The sequence below is a fragment of the Mastomys coucha genome, unplaced genomic scaffold (assembly GCF_008632895.1).
Source record: "Mastomys coucha isolate ucsf_1 unplaced genomic scaffold, UCSF_Mcou_1 pScaffold4, whole genome shotgun sequence".
Taxonomy (NCBI): Eukaryota; Metazoa; Chordata; class Mammalia; order Rodentia; family Muridae; genus Mastomys; species Mastomys coucha.
The window spans coordinates 47,227,596-47,244,664 of NW_022196910.1; the positions used below are offsets into that span (position 1 = coordinate 47,227,596).

General features: G+C 43.0%; 1 protein-coding gene across 3 annotated transcripts in view; it reads right to left on the reverse strand.

Annotated features, from left to right (window-relative positions):
* Nucleotides 1-392: 392 nt before the first annotated feature.
* Nucleotides 393-17,069, reverse strand: part of Irak3 (interleukin 1 receptor associated kinase 3) — a 60,650-nt gene continuing 43,973 nt past the window's right edge. For all 3 annotated transcript variants that reach the window (XM_031349428.1, XM_031349427.1, XM_031349426.1), the window contains 4 exons: nucleotides 5,917-6,115; nucleotides 5,395-5,457; nucleotides 5,148-5,312; nucleotides 393-2,110 (listed from right to left, as the gene is read on the reverse strand). In XM_031349428.1, the coding sequence (XP_031205288.1) occupies nucleotides 1,634-2,110; nucleotides 5,148-5,312; nucleotides 5,395-5,457; nucleotides 5,917-6,115 (904 nt within the window). In that variant the 3' untranslated portion in view covers nucleotides 393-1,633. The remainder of the gene's footprint in view (nucleotides 2,111-5,147; nucleotides 5,313-5,394; nucleotides 5,458-5,916; nucleotides 6,116-17,069) is intronic.

Sequence of the window (17,069 nt, forward strand, 5' to 3'; positions counted from 1 at the left end):
AGTTGCATTTCACTGCTAGCTGTGTGCTCATTTGTTACAACAGAAAATGAATATAAAGATTTTGCAATCCAGTAAGTGAGGTGACAAGAGCCATTCTGATATAATCCGGGAAGTGATGAGCACAAAATTAGTACAAAGAAACTACTGAGGAGATCATTTATGCAGGGAGTCCTTCACTGAGGGGGTGCAGCGGAGGTGAGAGAGGCTCCCTGCAGGAGGGCCCCTTCCCAGAGCCTACAGCTGAGCACAGAACAGAGCCAACTGCAAAGTGATCCAGACTCTTACAATTATGTCTTTACCCCAGGGCCCAAAAGGACTAGATTAAAATGTCTGCACATTCTACTGAGGATGTAGCAGGTTTCTGAGTTATTAAAACAGCAACAACAACAACAGCACTGTAACTTTTTTTAATATAGTTTTTATAACAATTGGAGTAACACGGGCAACTCTTCTAAGAATTTAAATACAGAAATGCAGACTTTGGACTGCATTTCTCTCTCTACACAGAACAAACCCTAGCAAGGGTGACTTGGCTCACTTCTAGACAGACAGGTTAACCAGTGAAAAATGAAAGAGTAGCAACTGCCAATCGCCGTAAAAACACAATTCCTTCCAAAGGCACCCAACACCATTTACAAATTAGACATTTCCTACAACCTTTCCATTTGAGCAACATTTCCTATGACGATGGAAAGCCAATAGACTGTCCAAATCCCTAGTAGAAAGACTGGCATTGAGTGCTGGTGGTAATGATGGTGGGCTTTTGTTGTTGTTTATTCATTTGTTTGGTTTTTTTTCCAAATGATCTGACAACCAAGCAATGCCACAGAGTCACACCGTGCAACAAACCTCATATGAGAGATATATTGGGGTAGTGTCAGGGGGCATATACAAAAGGCTACCTCTGAGTGAGGATGGAAAAGAAAGGGGTGGGCCTTGAAGACCCTGGTTTTAGAAAGGGTGTAGCACAAGGGCAGAGGGAGAATGACAATGTATCAGTTTGGCTGCCGTGACTACTAGCTGCTGAGATTGAGTGGCTGAAGGCCAGCTTGGGGAGAACCTGGTTCTGGCATGTGGGTGGTTCTCTGTTCACCTATACCAAGGTCTCACTCAGATGATGAGAAAGAGAGAGACTTAAGGTTCCTGCTAGTCCTTGCTAGGTTTTGATTGCCAGAATCTTGTATAGCTCTGACTGGCTCCAGTTTAGACTCTCATGTTTGACTGAGAGGCGGTCACTTGGATAAAGCATCTCTTGAAATTATTCTGTTTCACCGAGCAGTGGTGGCACATGCCTTTAATCCCAGCACTTGGGAGGCAGAGGCACACAGATTTCTGAGTTTGAGGCCAGCCTGGTCTACGGAGTGAGTTACAGGACAACCAGGGCTACACAGAGAAACCCTGTCCCCCCAACCCTCCCCCCAAAAAACAAAAAAACAAAACAAAAAAAGAAATTATTCTGTTTGGAGGAAGGAACACACTTCCTTGCTGCTTATGTGCCCCATTCAGATTCTCCATCAGTTGGTCCCTTGGCTGTACTCCCAGGGTTCAGAGCTCGTGTCCTTCCATGGCGACGCTATTTGCTCAGATGCCTTCAGCGACATTTGACTTGCTTTTTCTTTATCTTCTGATGAATTCACTGCTTTTTGGACTGTTCGTTCTCACTGCAAAAGTGTCCAGAGGAGCACCTCTTCTCCACTGACTTGTTCCCATAAGAATGGCCTGGTACTTCCCAAGAGGAGCCCAAACTGATCACAGTAGGACTTAAGTCCTGGGATGGCGCCGCAAGCTCTGGGCACCAACATTCCCCATAAGAAGAACTGGGCATGTTGCAAGCAGCTTCACTTCCCCCTTTCCCTTTGTTTTGGTTCAAGCCCAGAAAGGTAACCTCAGACTGGCTGCATTCAAAAGGGGTTTTCTGAGTCACTCTATCCATCCTCAAAGCCTCCTTGGGAGGTACTGAATGGTTATTCTGGTTTTCATCATCTTCTACTGGAATACTTGGGACATTATCCAAGAACAGTGGAGAAGGACACCTGAAGGACTTCAAGGAAGTGGGAGGGTCTTCTGCAAAATATAAGCTAGGCTGGGAGCTCTCCAGAGTGTTCAGGACCTGATGAGCAAGGAAGGACACAAACACGGAAGGGAACTTCAGTGACAGTCCATTTACATTTTCCTCTCTACCTTGTAGAGAATGTTCTCTCATTTTCCTAATAATTAAGTAAATAAAATAAAAAAACAATAAAATAAGTGCAATCATAGAACTATGAATTAGGTATTGGAGAAGCCCCTTTATTCCAAGGGCCACATTGAGGGACTTGAAAGAAGGTATCAAAGAAACTACAAAGTATCTAAACATATGACTTTACCCATTAACTGGTCACCACCTCTCTAGATGGTCAGATGGGTCTGGGTGTATTCTCAACCTCAGAAAGTCTACTCATGGAGTACATCAAGGGTGACCTGGCCTCTGGGTGTCAAATGCCAGGACCAGAGAAGGGGCTTGCAAAAAATACAGATCTCTTCCTCAACTAAGAGACTGTCATTAGAAGAAGAAGAAGGAGAAGAAGAAGGAAGAGGAAGAAGAGGAGGAGGAGGAGGAGGAGGAGGAGGAGGAAGAGGAGGGGAGGAAGAGGAGAGGAGGAGAAGGGGAAGAAGAAGAGGAGAGGAAGAGGGGAAGGAGGAGGAAGAGTATGGTTTAAACAGCTTCACACAAGATTTGGGCATACAGCCAGATTGGAAAACCAATCACCTAATATATTTTCATTCTTATTCTACATTCTTTAAATTGTATTCTATATATTCTAAGATCATCATTCTAATTCTTTGTCTCCCTCCCTCTCCCTCTATAAGAATACAGACGACTTGAGCATTGCTGATGTCTTCTCACAAGTCTCCTATCATTTCATGTCCACACATAGCATTATTATTCTGATTTTATAGATAATGCTGTGGATCAAGAGAAGATTCAACACAACTATCTAGAAAGACAAAGCTTTGATACTGTACCCTCAACCTCACAGGCCCCAACCTCATCCTTCTCCAGCACAGCTGATAGATCCTTGCAGGGATGGGATTCTACCCTGAGATTGTGACAGGCCTCCTATGTGCTTTCTTGACACCCAGTGTTCTGACACTGATTATACCAACTCCTTGTCAAAAAGGCTCCCAAGGCTCTCCAGTAGACTTGGGATAAAACCCAACTCCAGCAGAGAATGAACAGCCCTCTCTCACCTGGAAGCTCCTGTAGTTTTAACTCCTGCTGTTCCCTTTACTGCATCTCACATCCATGATGCTGGATTTACGGCTAAGGCTCATCTCCATGATGCTGGCTGCCCAAGGTCTTACAGCTAAGGCTTACCTCCATGATACTGGCTACCCAAGATCTTACAGCTAAGGCTCACCTCTATGATGCTAAGGCTCGAGACCTCTGAGTCAGCCGCTGATCGCTCTTCTGGGGATGTCCTCCCTCCTTACTGCTGTCCACATCTAACCTGTCTCCCAGATCACAGCCAAGCTGTCACCTTCAGCGAAGAAGATCTTCTGGTTGCCACAGACTAGCAACCCAACTCTATTCTGACTCTACCCTTCCTGGTCATCCTGGGATTCTGACTGCCATCATGCCTGCCTACTGGACTGAAATATCATGTCTATCAATCTGACTTCTTCGTATTGCATGCTTGAGAATGGTCACCATATCTTGACTGCTATGTGTAGCAGGATTTTCGCTGTCCAATTAATTTAATTATTTATACAACAAGAAGCCTGTGATTGGACAGGGAAAAGGGAGGTGGAGCAAAGAGTTGCAGAGACATAGATAGGTTGGGAGAAGGAAGCAAAATGGAGGGCGATGAACAGGATGATTCGGATTCTGTGTGGTTTTAAATAGTCACAGGTAGATGTAATATCATATAGGGATAGAATAACTGGGGTAATTTGTCTAATCTAGGTGGGCAGCTTATACCATTATCAATTGGCCCTGAATTTACTGTGTGGGCATTCTGTGAATTGAGAAGTTATTGATCTATAAATCTGATTGGTTAATTATAAGTTTCTAGAGTTTTGTTTCTGCCAGGTTGCTGGGTTGTGGTGGCTGACCGAGGGGTAGACGGTTGTTGCGTGGGGCTGGCGTGGCAACAACCCGCCAAGGGAACTTAGCTAGTCAGGTACAGGACTAGTCTGGAGCTCCAGGCCAGAGAGACTGCTGTGTTGAGAACACCCCACTGGAGCCATATGGCCTGCTGGTGCCCAGCATAGCACGGGATATCAATAGTCATTTTAATATTTCCCACAACAGCGATGTATCCCTGGTACCCAAAATACAGTATCTGATTATAAATGAATGCATTACATCTATGTCAATGAATACATTTTAAAACAATGAAGGCAAATACGTACTTCTTAAGGGAACAGATAGTTAAATAAGATGCCCCCTTTCAAACTACTTTTCACTAGATTTTTTTTTTTAAATTGTTATCAATGGAGGTGGGAGTGTTCTGGGGAGTTCACAAGAAGGTCAGAGGATAACTTGCTCTTTGCATGAGTTCCAGGGGTCAAACTCAGGTCACCAGGCTTGCATGGCAAATGTGCCTTTACTTACTAAGCTACTCTGCTGGCCCATATTTGATATTTTATAACAATCTGGTTCTACCTAGTAATGGTTTCTACAAAGGTAGCGGGAGTGTGAGGTGTTTGTTTGTATCAAGCTAGAAAAGTTATCTATCTATTAGTCTAGAATTCTCTGTAGGAAGCTGAATTTGTCTCACTAATTAAGAATTCACTTGGGGGCTGGCGAGATGGCTCAGTGGGTAAGAGTACTGACTGCTCTTCCAAAGGTCCTTAGTTCGGATCCCAGCAACCACATGATGGCTCACAACCACCTGTAATGAGATCAGACGCTCTCTTCTGGTGGGTCTGAAGACAGCTGTAGTAAATTACACTGGATTGAGCGGGGCCCCCAGAGGTCCTGAGATCAACAGCAGCAACACACATGATAGCTCATGGCCATCTGTACAGCTACAGTGTACTCATACACATAAGATAAATAAAAATAAATCTTTTAAAAAAAAAAAAGAATTCACTTGGACACACAATTTATCAGACTTGGATTCCCCATGGCTCCTTTTTCAATAAAACCTCATATATCTTACTTCATCCATCATGGGTCTTAACTTGGCCCTCGTTGCTGCACACTGGCCTGCCAGAGAGAAGAGCTTTGCAGAGAAGTTTCGAGGACAGGGCGGTATCTTCCTGTCTAAGAATGAGAGGCACGAGTCTAGGCCTCTCTTCTCCATCAGTTCCATAAGGAGGTCCCGCTAGGAAGAGGAAAGGACAGAGTTGTTCCCTCGAACTCGATCAGACAACTAATTGGCAGTGGGCGCTGGCCCGAGTTCTTACCAGCTGAACGTGCTTGGGATCATCCAGCACCACTTTGCAGCCTGTTAAAACCTCCATGATCACCTATAAGGAACATACACCAAGTCAGCCACAGAGCTTGAGAATGAATACAGAATTAGTTTCAACTATTTGATGTGATGAAGGATTCGGTTCTAACTAATACACGTGTATTTTGTTACTTCAAGGACTATGCAAAAATTAATGTGCCAGATAATGAGTAACAGAAAACCAATAGGTATAAAAGTTAAAACTCTTAAAATTTTTCCTCTAAGTCAGTGGTCCTCAACCTGCCTGATGCTGTGATCTTCTAATAGAGTTCCTTGTGTTGTGGTGACCTCCAGCCATAAAGTTATTTTTATTGCTACTTCATAACAATAATTTTGCTACTGTAACTAATCATAATGTAAATATGCAGACAATCTTAGAGGACCCCTGCGGAAGGTTGAGAGGCACTGCTGTGGGGATTTAGAACCCTGGTGGCAGTGACTTCTCTTCCATAGCTAACCAGCAGGCGACACTCACGATTCCGAAGCTGTAGACATCAGTTTTATCAGAAAGTCTCCCCTGTCTGATGTATTCTTCTGGCATGTACCACAGATGTTTCCTGCCACTGCCGGTCATATTTATGGTGGAACTCTGCTGCTCTAGGTTGGGTCGGAAGTGCGCCGCGGCAAAATCGGTTAGTTTGGGTTGGAACTGGTCATCCAAGAGTATGTTTGCACTGAAAGTGTGGTCAAAGACAGACAGGACAAAGCATCACAGAGGCTGAGAAACAACATGGCTGAATGATTCGGAACACTGTAAGATGAAGCCAAACTTAAATTCCCATGGGCAAGTGTGCATTCTAAACATTTTTCTTCAAGCATAAACATAAATTTAAATGAAGCCTAAAAAGAAAAATCTGACCACGTGAACAGTGAGTATTTCAGATTTTGAAACATGTGTAGACGGTCTGTCAACAGGACAAACTAAGATTAAGCACAGCAGCTTGCCTGTACTCTTACGGAGACCATGAGCTCAGTTTTAAGCAGCTAGTAATGGAATTTGTTATATGCAGAGACGTGTGTTATTGAACACTAGGCTTACTAGAACCCTAGAAAGACTTGAGGAGTCTTTGACAGCCCCTATTTCAATGGTTCCCAACCTTCTGAACACTGCAACCCTTTAATACAGTTCCTCATGTTGTGCTGACCCCAGCCATAAAATTCTTTTAATTGCTTCTTCATAACTGTCATTTTGCTACTGTTATAAATTGTAATATAAATGTCTGATGGGCAGGATATCTGATATGTGACCCCAAAGGGTACGGTAATGAGCCACAGGTTGAGAACCACTACCCTACTTTAGTGACAGTCCCACCTCAGAGTTCCATCTTTATGAGTTCCATTTTAGCTTTGAGACTCACTCGGGATGTGAACTGCTGCAGAAGCAAAGGCAGAGTGCATAGAATTCATTTAGGGAACTGTCACATTAAAAACAATCATGTCACATCTTAGATAGGAGTAAGTGTTGGTTTGCTTTATGCCTCAAAAGCCTGTCACAGAACTACTGGGGAGGAGAACCCAGAGGGACATGCATTTCACACAGCAGAAGTTCTTTCTCAGGTTCTGAGATCTTCAGTTCCATCTTCTTGCATTTGAGACCAGAACAGCAGAATCTATGACATTGCTCATGGACTATGAACACCATGTCTGCCTGGGTTGTCTGGATACATGGTAGCAAGCATTGGGGACTGTCAATCAGCCATAAAAAAGCAGGCAGGGCTGCCAGAGTGGTTGGGGGCTGTGAGCAAGTAAGTGACCTTTTGTTTCAGTTTTGCTTAGGGCTCCTCAGAGCTTGTTTGTGTCTCGATGCTGAGACATTTTCTACTTAGGTTCCTCATCCAATTGTCAAGGCGCAGATTTTGTAGTACTATGTGCTGTTATCAAATGTAGTAGCATCTGGTAAGAAGTTCTTAAGTTTGAATAAACGCCAAATCTTACAAATGTCCCAAAGGTCTCTTCTGTCCCAGAACAAACATGAACAGGCAGAGCTAGTTCTGATCCATTACCCTCCAGAGGAAGACACGACTGAGAGACTATGGTGGGATTCATAGCGGATTTGAGCATATTAGTTCTGTGTTTGTAACAAAGGTCTCAGTCCAGACTTTGCCTGGTACCAAGTTGACAACAGATGAAATGAAGTGATGTCCTAGGTTCCTTTAAGAATAAAAATGTAGCCGGGCAGTGGTGGTGCATGCCTTTAATCCCAGCACTTGGGAGGCAGAGGCAGGCAGATTTCTGAGTTCAAGGCCAGCCTGGTCTACAGAGGGAGTTCCAGGACAGCCAGGGCTACACAGAGAAACCCTGTCTCGAAAAAAAAAAAAAAGAATAAAAGTGTGAAGAGGAAGGAAGTTAGCTGCCGATGTCAACCAGCCACAAGTAGTTGTGGTATCATAAGGTTAGATTATTGGGATAAAGCTTTTATCATTATCAATTGGCTCTGAAATTACTGTATTGGCATCTTGTAAATCATGATATTATTGATACATAAATCTGATTGATTCACTTTAAAAAAGAATAAAAACGTATTATAAACTCTGGCTCTTCCTCCACAGAGTGGAAAAAAGAAAAACAGTAAAGTGCCAAGAGCTGGCTTTATTATGCCCTGTTTGTTCTGATTGCTCTTCTCATCTGTGGGGAAATGAACCAGGGGTTGTGTCCCCATGGTTTGTACCAGTGATCACAGTCCTTAACTTTCTCCTTCTCTGTCTTTTCTCGAGTACCCAGCATCTGCTAGAGGCAGCTTGTGCCTCCCATGTCCCAACTCTGTGCTGTTTCCCACCCATTCCTTCATTGTCTCAGTTGGAGAAGAGCACTGAGCATTTCACCTGGCAGGTGAGAGTCAGATCCTATGAGAAATCTCCCATCACTGCGCACTTCGCTTGCTCAAATCTGGGGATTCTGGACCTGCCCTGATGCTTTCAGAATTTGGGAGAATATGAATGTGGGCATTTATCAGTTGAGTCAGGAGATGAAACTGGCAGAGACATCTCCGGCCCTCCTGGCAGCACTCATATGACAGGATAGAGCCAAGGGCGAGGTCCAGAATGCCTTTGGAAAAGGCTGCAAACTTTGGATATGAAAGAAGCCAGAAGCAAAGGGGAATGGTAGAAATCCCCTACCCTTCAGGCACATACACAGACGCTCCATGCTCCCGTGTGTCTGAAGGTGACCTACGGCTCATTATAATACTAAAAGGCACACCCCTAGGTGGAGATTTAAGATGGTAAAGGGACATTCGAAGCATGAAGTTGTATATAGAACTACAAGTAGCACACTATGCCCAAGAAAGCTCACTGTATGTAAATCAGTCAAGAAGTCCATTTCATGTGACATAAAAATCCCAGCTCCACCTGCCAGGTCGTTGGAGCTTCTGCCCCTTCGCCCTGCCACAGCCAGCTTCCTCCCTTACAAAAATAATTTTTTCTTATACACAGTTTATACTGCTATCCACGTGTCTTTGTCCATTGCCTTGCTCCAAGACACAAAATAGTGGAAACTCTCAGAAGTGCCCAGCAAACTCTATTATCCAGGGCCATCATGAGTTACTTCCCTGACCCCCACTCCAGTTTTCACTACTCTGGGAGGCACTCCTGCATACTGTGTCACCTCTGCACAGAGCAAGACAGCAAAACTCTAAATGCCACTCTTTTTCTTTTTCTTTTTTTGGATTTGTGGTTTATCTGTATAACCCTGGATGAGGTTAGCCTCGAATAGAAATTCACCTGCCTCTGCCTCCCAAGAGCTGGGGTTAAAGGCGTGTGCCATCACCACCTGGCTAACTGCCACATTTTCAATGTCTTCCTCCTTTACCCCAGTTCTCCAGAAGGCATGGTATTCTGATTAAGATGTTAGGTGCTTGAAAATGCTAAACACCACATAGGAATCCCTGGTGGGTTTTGTTTTTTTAAATATAGGAAAGGCGTGTGGGGAGATGGAGAGGGACAGTGATAATAACAAAACCCATAATCCAAGCCAGGCACTTGACCTGCAGCAAAACAAGTTAGAAGCTGACAGCAACGGGTGAGTCACATGACTGTAAGAGCATAGGCAGAGGTGATCTGAGTGACCACAAACCATGTCACCCAAAACACCTGCTGAGGTCATGGGGTCAGCGAGGGGGCATGGGTCAGACAGGATTACCTGAGGACACTGACATCTGATGAAGAGACGAGTTCTTACCAACAGGCCTTAGTGTGGAGTGTACATTCTAAAGCCGGTGATTTATCTGGTTCTAAATTAACTGTACTGGCTGGTTTTGTGTGTCAACTTGACACAGGCTGGAGTTATCACAGAGAAGGGAGCTTCAATTGGGGAAGTGCCTCCATGAGATCCAGCTGTGGGACATTTTCTCAATTAGTGATCAAGGGGTAGGGCCCCTTGTGGGTGGTGCCATCCCTGGACTGGAAGTGTAGGGTTCTATAAGAGAGCAGGCTGAGCAAGCCAGGGGAAGCAAGCTAGTAAAGAACATCCCTCCATGGCCCCTGCGTCAGCTCCTGCTTCCTGGCCTGCTTGAGTTCCAGTCCTGACTTCCTCTGGTGATCAACAGCCATGTGGAAGTGTAAGCTGAATAAACCCTTTCCTCCCCAACTTGCCTCTTGGTCATGATGTTGTGCAGGAATAGAAACCCTGACTAAGACATTAACCAAATAACAGGGAGGCGAGAAAGAATAAGGCTCAGGTTTAGGAAAGTGGGACTTGTAAAAACTTGTCAGGTTCTACTCTAACGCTTTCCTCTGTCCCCTGCTTCAACCTAAAATATATTTAGAACCTTCAATCATAAAGTGACTCCGGCTACCACTCGGTATGTTTGATCTGCAGGGTGAGAAGGGACTGACAAAAAGAAGAGACAGTGGAAGTCACAACAACACAAAGCCAAAGCGCAGCTTGCTGGTGATTCCAGCGATCCACAGGCAGACAGTGCGGAGCTTTGGCCCACACCCGCATCTCATGTTTCCACCCGGGTCTCTACTCCTTCCTCACTCTAAAGGATTTGCTGTAACAGAGAGGCTGATGGGCTTTAGAATTCTTTAAATAGAAGGATCCCTGACTAAGGACATGCGGCAATCCTGACCAAGTGCTGAAGTTGTACCTGACTCAAGTGTAGTGACTTAACACTATTTTTTGGTTTTTTTTTTTTTTTTGGATTTTGGTTTTTGAGACAGGGTTTCTCTGTTTAGCCCTGGCTGTCCTGGAACTCACTCTATAGACCAGGCTGGGTTTGAACTCAAAATCTGCCTGCCTCTGCCTCCCAAGTGCTGGGATTAAAGGTGTGCACCACCACTGCCTGGCTATTTTTTTTTTAAAGGAACATGATTCCCCAAACAAACTCATAGTGAGAACATCTTTCTCTGCTCATCACTAACTTTCCTGGTTTAGTAGGAACAAGCCTTAAAAATTAGGATGATGTATGTAGATTAAAATTCAGGATTTGAATTTAGGTTGTGTCGGACAAGGTTATGTTTGACACAGAGAGTGAGAACTGATCTTTAAAGACATTACATATATTTAGAAGGGCTTATTTGAGCTTCCATCAGTTGTCACATTCTGGAACCAGGTTTCTCTCCACCTTCAACAACTCAGTGCCTATGGGGACAGCATAACAAGATTAACAAATCAATCCATCCAGCTGATGTTTCATCTCCTGTAGACCTAGATGTTTTACTGAACACTAAACTGACTCTCAGCCTTGACAAGTCTGCAGCTGTCAGCTGACTTGCCCAGGAGGACGGGGATAAAGGCAGAGTGGACCAGCCTGTGGCTGTCTATCCACCCTACCGGCCTCTTCCCATACTTATAGACCAGCACATAAGAAATGCTGTGTGTTCTCTCTCCCGCACTCTAATCTTGCATCTCTGGCCAGTTTCCATTCTTCAGACATCCGTGTTGAAGCTTTCTGTTTCCCTCCTCTAATGCAGAAGCCTGTTTCACCAATGGCAATACCAGCCTAGGACCTGAGTTTATAGCACCTGTTGGAAACACTCACTGAGGTTAAGTTCCTGATTTGGAGTCATTAGCAGGAATGAATGTCTGGGATGGGAAATGCTGTGGGTAAAATGTCTTCAACTTAAACTTATCTATAAATGTGAACATGCAAGGTCTAGCGCTATCAGATGCTTTAATGAGATCCTGTAATTGGAAAATATCTTCATTTCCTAAAGATAAATGTGCCAAGCCTTCTGCCAAGGCTGCAGACGGCATCCTGGATTCTCTCTTTGGATCTTCTCCTCTCAACTCCCACCATCTGGTAGTGAGTTTTGTTTTTATAACATCCTCTTAAAGAGTTCAAATTACTAAGATATTTTTGGGCTAAATGAACCACCAGACTTGCTAAAACCAAAGCCAGACGGTTTCCTTCTTAGAAAGAGAAATCTCTGCTGGAACAAGCCAGACTGACTGTGGATCTCCAGACCTCATCTCTCTCCCAAGAGTCTGACGTCAGCATCTCAGAGTGTGCACATGCTGCTTTTTTTCTCTCTTTGATGAAAGTCAACTCACCCCTGGCGATCCCAGGCCTCTAAATTCCCTAACAAGAGCATGGTTGTTGGGAATACAGAGACATGGAAGGGCACCTTCCCTTTCCCATCTGTAACAGGCAAGTCATGTGACCGCCAGGTCATGTAACAGGCAAGTGTCTGGCTTTTCTAAGCCTTAGTTTTCCTCCTAGAAATTCATTTCAACTACAAATGATAATAATGATCACACCCACACTCAGGGTTAGTGAAGGACTAATAAGTGTTTTTGTGGGATTCTGTATGAGATCTGAAGTCCTTGGCTTAGACTGAACACATTCCACCTGCAGTCTAGCTTCAGTCCTTCATGGGTAAGTATTTGACAATGCTATACAGCTATATATACAGCTGTCTCTGGTGACTTTTGTGCTGCTCCACACAGAAGGCCTCCTCCCCTTCTTATTCTTACCCAAGTTCTCTATGTGCCACATGAATCACTGCTGCCATGAAGTTCTCCGCTCTCTGAAGCCCTGTGTGCCTCCTTCCTTTTTTTAAAAAAAAAAGTTTATTTATTTTATGTATATGAGTATGCTTTCACTCTCTTCAGACACATCAGAAGAGGGTCTGATTACAGATGGATGTGAGCCACCATGTGGTTGCTGGGATTTGAACACAGGACCTTCGGAAGAGCAGTCAGTGCTCTTAATGACTGAGCCATCTCTCCAGCCCATGCCTCCTGTTTTTAAGTTACTACTGGACACCTACAATGTATCATTTGGTATTTAATGGAGCCCACCTTGTATTGTTTACACAAGCATAATGATGAGCCTATAGCAGATGCCAAACATCTATTCACGTAATCATTTTGAAGCCCTCAGTTTTACATTACTGAGCATGGGAATGGTAAGTATATGACCCAAGTGTTGTTCAGCATCCTCCAGCATTTCCTACAGACATCATTAATTGAGTTCCAATATCACTCAGACAATATAGTCTTTCTACCCTCTGTACTTGGGAAGTCATTACTAATCAACCAAAGACAGAGCATGAGATAAAACATTCTGTTAGCTATCAGCAGCCATGATTTGTTATGCCTGCTATAGCATATTGCTTCTTGGATTTATTTTTTTGAAAAAATGGTTAAATAGTAGAGCCAGGACTGAAAATTAACCTCCCATTTCCATGTTGGATGCTGTTTTGATTTACAACAATTAACTGAAAAGAACTTTCATTCATCTATATGGACAGAAAATTAAAATTATTAATTCTGTTGATTACAAGTCCCTCCTTCCCCTCCCCCACCTCTCTCTCCCTACCTGACATTTCCCCTCCCACCATGTGCTCACACATGTGTATGTATGCATGTGCATGTGTGTGGACCTATAGTTTCATCATTGGAGCTCCTCTAGTAGAGTTCAGGATCCTCCCAGAAAGCCAGAGTGGAAGCTGAGTCAGACGGAAGTACTTGGGGTTTGGAAGACATGAGACTCCTGTGGGTAGAATATGATGACAGCTTCTGCCAGGCCCTGGGATGCTCTTACTATTTAGTAACTCACTTCATCCTCAGAGCCCTGGAAGGCAGCACCCTGGGACCCTGTCCAGGAAGGAGAGAAAGCATTGGGGACTAGGGGTTTATCCCAAAGTCAAATGCTGGAAAGAGATGGGAACAGATGCATGCTCTGAAGGCCACACTCTTACCCAGTGACAAGTGATGGCAAAAGGGCCATAGAAAAGTATAGGAGAGAGTTTGTAGAAATTTCAGAATCACTCTTGAGTGTGGCTCCACTGTAGGTAAGAGGACAGAGGTTTTACCCTCTCCTGGTATGAACCGCTCACAATGCAAAAACAGAGGGGAAAACCAAGCCAGGATTGGAAGGAACATGAAACCATACCACTCTTCTTTCAGCATCTCCAGGTTTGTGGGCAGAGCACAGAACAAATGTAGATGGTTTTAAAAAGTGAAAGAAATATAAAGCAAAAAGTCAGCTTGGGCCGGGCAGTGGTGGCACACACCTTTAATCCCAGCACTTGGGAGGCAAAGGCCAGTGGATTTCTGAGTTCAAGGCCAGCCTGGACTACAGAGTGAGTTCCAGGACAGCCAGAGCTGCACAGAGAAATCCTGTCTCAAAAAAACAAAACAAAACAAAACAAAACAAAAAAGTCAGCTTGGCTGAACTAGACATGGAAGTGGAAAATAGTGTGAACCAGACCTTGACAATAGATGTTCTGGGCTGCACCGTCATGCCTGATTTCTCTCCGAGGACTGTGTGAATATCATTCCATTTTGTTTAAACAAAAGGAGCCAGACACCAGGCTGTTGAGTAATGACATCATGATCTTCACTAGGCCAGATACTGGAGAGGCTAAATGAAGGTCCTGACATTAAATCATGACCCACGGTGGTGTTTAAGACCATTCAGGTGGCCAAAATTAATTTCTTCTTTTTCTGTAAAGGTGAGTTAAGGACTAGTCCTCAAAAGTCTTTCCGGCTTGGGAGCCACCTCTGGCTCTTCCACTATTCGTTTTATCAGGTGTTGGCTCCAGGTGGGAGCCAGTCAAAGGCTGTTTCATCATGGCTTGTTTGGGAGCACTAAGGAGATTCCTCTGTGCTGACCCTCCTCTCTGTACCGTGGCCATCGGTGAGAGGCTACCCAGGGGCATCTCCATGGCCTACATGAACAAGAGGGCAAATGACTCAAAGGGAGGAGAAAGGACATTTTGAGAGATGATCCATAAGTCTCTTAGGACTCCGTTGACCTTAAGGGGCAATATGTTTTCTCTTTTAATCCCTCTATATCTGCATGACAGGCCTCCAAGAATAGTTATTAAACACCCAGGAGGTCAATTATATCAGTCTGGTACTTTTAATTTCTGTGTAATATTTATGTAAAGCATGGACAAAAACCAAATGCTCTTAAATGAATTCTGGTTAAATGTATATATTTGTTCTTATAAATCCATACTTTAACTTTTAACGAGGGCAGGTAAGTAACACAAGAGAATGCTGTAGATCTAAGAAGAGGTCTGATAGCACTGTATTCAACTTTGACCTTAGAAATTTAAAATCATCAGTGTATAATCTCTAAATATGTATAATCATATATATTATAGTGTATAATATGATAGTGAATATATAATCATATCTACTATAATGTATTACAATGTATATTATATGATTTAACCATATATATTATATCACATATATCAATATATGTGATCACATATAATGGTATTGATGATTATAATTATATTATTTTTACATACATGTATAATTTACTCAGACCTTTATGACTTGCCTAGACTTCCCAGTTCAGCCTTAATCTTTAAAAGTCATAAGGATGCAAGATATTGAGCTTTTTAACAGTAGAACTAATTAGAGACAATGGAATTTCTTCATGTTAGTTGGTTTGAGAAAGAAAGGATGATGACAGATTGTTGGTTTTGTCCTAAATTTTTATTAATTAATTAATAATTAATTAATATTTGAGACAAGTTCTCACTATGTAGCCCTGGCTGGCCTGGTTCAAGGTAAGACCAGCCTGAGCTTGAACTCACAGAGATTCTCCCACCTCCTAGTTCCTAGGATTAAAGGCATACACCATTACATCCAGCATAAATCTTATTTTTACTTTTAGAATATAACATAATTCTGAAACATTTTTGAAGTTGGGCTATTTGTTTTTATTAAAATGTATTATGTGTACAAAAGATCGGATTTCATTACAAAAGTTTTCTGTATGTACATGATGTACTTCGGTCGCCTCAATTACCACCACCCCCATTTTCCAAGTTTACATCCTCTTCCTAAAAGTCTTCCTTCCATTTTCATGTCTTTTTAAAATATAGATTTAACATAGGAGAGAAAACATAACATTTTATTTTCCTTAGTCTTAACTTAAAGCATGTTCTTTAAAGATAAAATGGAAGCAAATTATAGCCATTATAAAAATAAACCACAGCAATAAAGCCTTGGTGACATTTTGGTGAGCTTCACTTTTAATATATTTTTTAAAGATTTGTTTATTGTTATATGTAAGTACACTGTAGCTGTTTTCAGACACACCAGAAAAGGGCATCAGATCTTATTACAGATGGTTGTGAGCCACCATATGGTTGCTGGGATTTGAACTCAGGACCTCTGGAAGAGCAGTCAGTGCTCTTAACCGCTGAGCCATCTCACCAGCCCTTAATATTTTTTAAATAAATTTATAGTTCTACAATTTTATAATTGTGTACTACATAGAACTTAGGTTTAGCTTTGTTTGTTTGTTTGTTTGTTTGTTGTAACTAATCTCACTTTTGTGCCAGGTTGCTTGTTGCTACCAATACTAATTAATGTCAACTGGTCTCTGATAAAGTCTGTGGTCCATTAGTCTGCAGTTCAGTACAGAAAAGTAAACAAAGATTGTCCATTTTTCACTCCTCTGGCAAAAATTCAGTCAAGTTTCTCATGGAAAGTGATTCCATTCAACACAGATCTTTGAGTCAATTGTCAAGAATACATGTGGATCCCTTGCCAAGAGCTGTCTTTCCTAATTATGACTTTCAAACTGCATGGCAAACACAGGAGAGTTGGTGACTTGGGACCCTCCCAAGAGCAATGGGCTAAGAAACAGGGGGGTCTAATTTTGAGTGAAGGGAAGGGGTCTCTTCAGAGATGCGGGAAGGTGACCTAGGTCAGCCAACTCACTTTGGCCAGGACTCCTGCAGACAGATGTTTGGTGGCCTAAGTGAACTGAATTGGTCTCGTTCCAATTCCTAGATAATAGTGTGCATATCACCAAGTAAGAGAGAGATGCCCGTGGCCGGAGTTGGCACTAATGAATATTTTTGCTGGCTGCTCAGCAGAAAGGCTGAGGCTGTGAAGGGGCTCGGTTTGTGCTGGAGCAGGCAGGGGCGGCGATTAAACCACCGGAAAGCATGATTCCTAAATACATGTCCATAGCCTGGGATTAGGCACATGCTAGTGTGTGTGTGTGTGTGTTTGTGTATGTATGTCTATGTGGTGTGTATGTATGTCTATGTGTGTCTGTGTGCATATGTGTTTGTGTATGTGTGTATATGTATGTGTGTGTATGTGTGTATATGTATGTGTGTGTATATCTGTATGTATTTGTCTGTGTTTATGTGTATGTATATGAATGTATGTGTTTATGTATGTGTGTCTATGTGTGTATGTGTC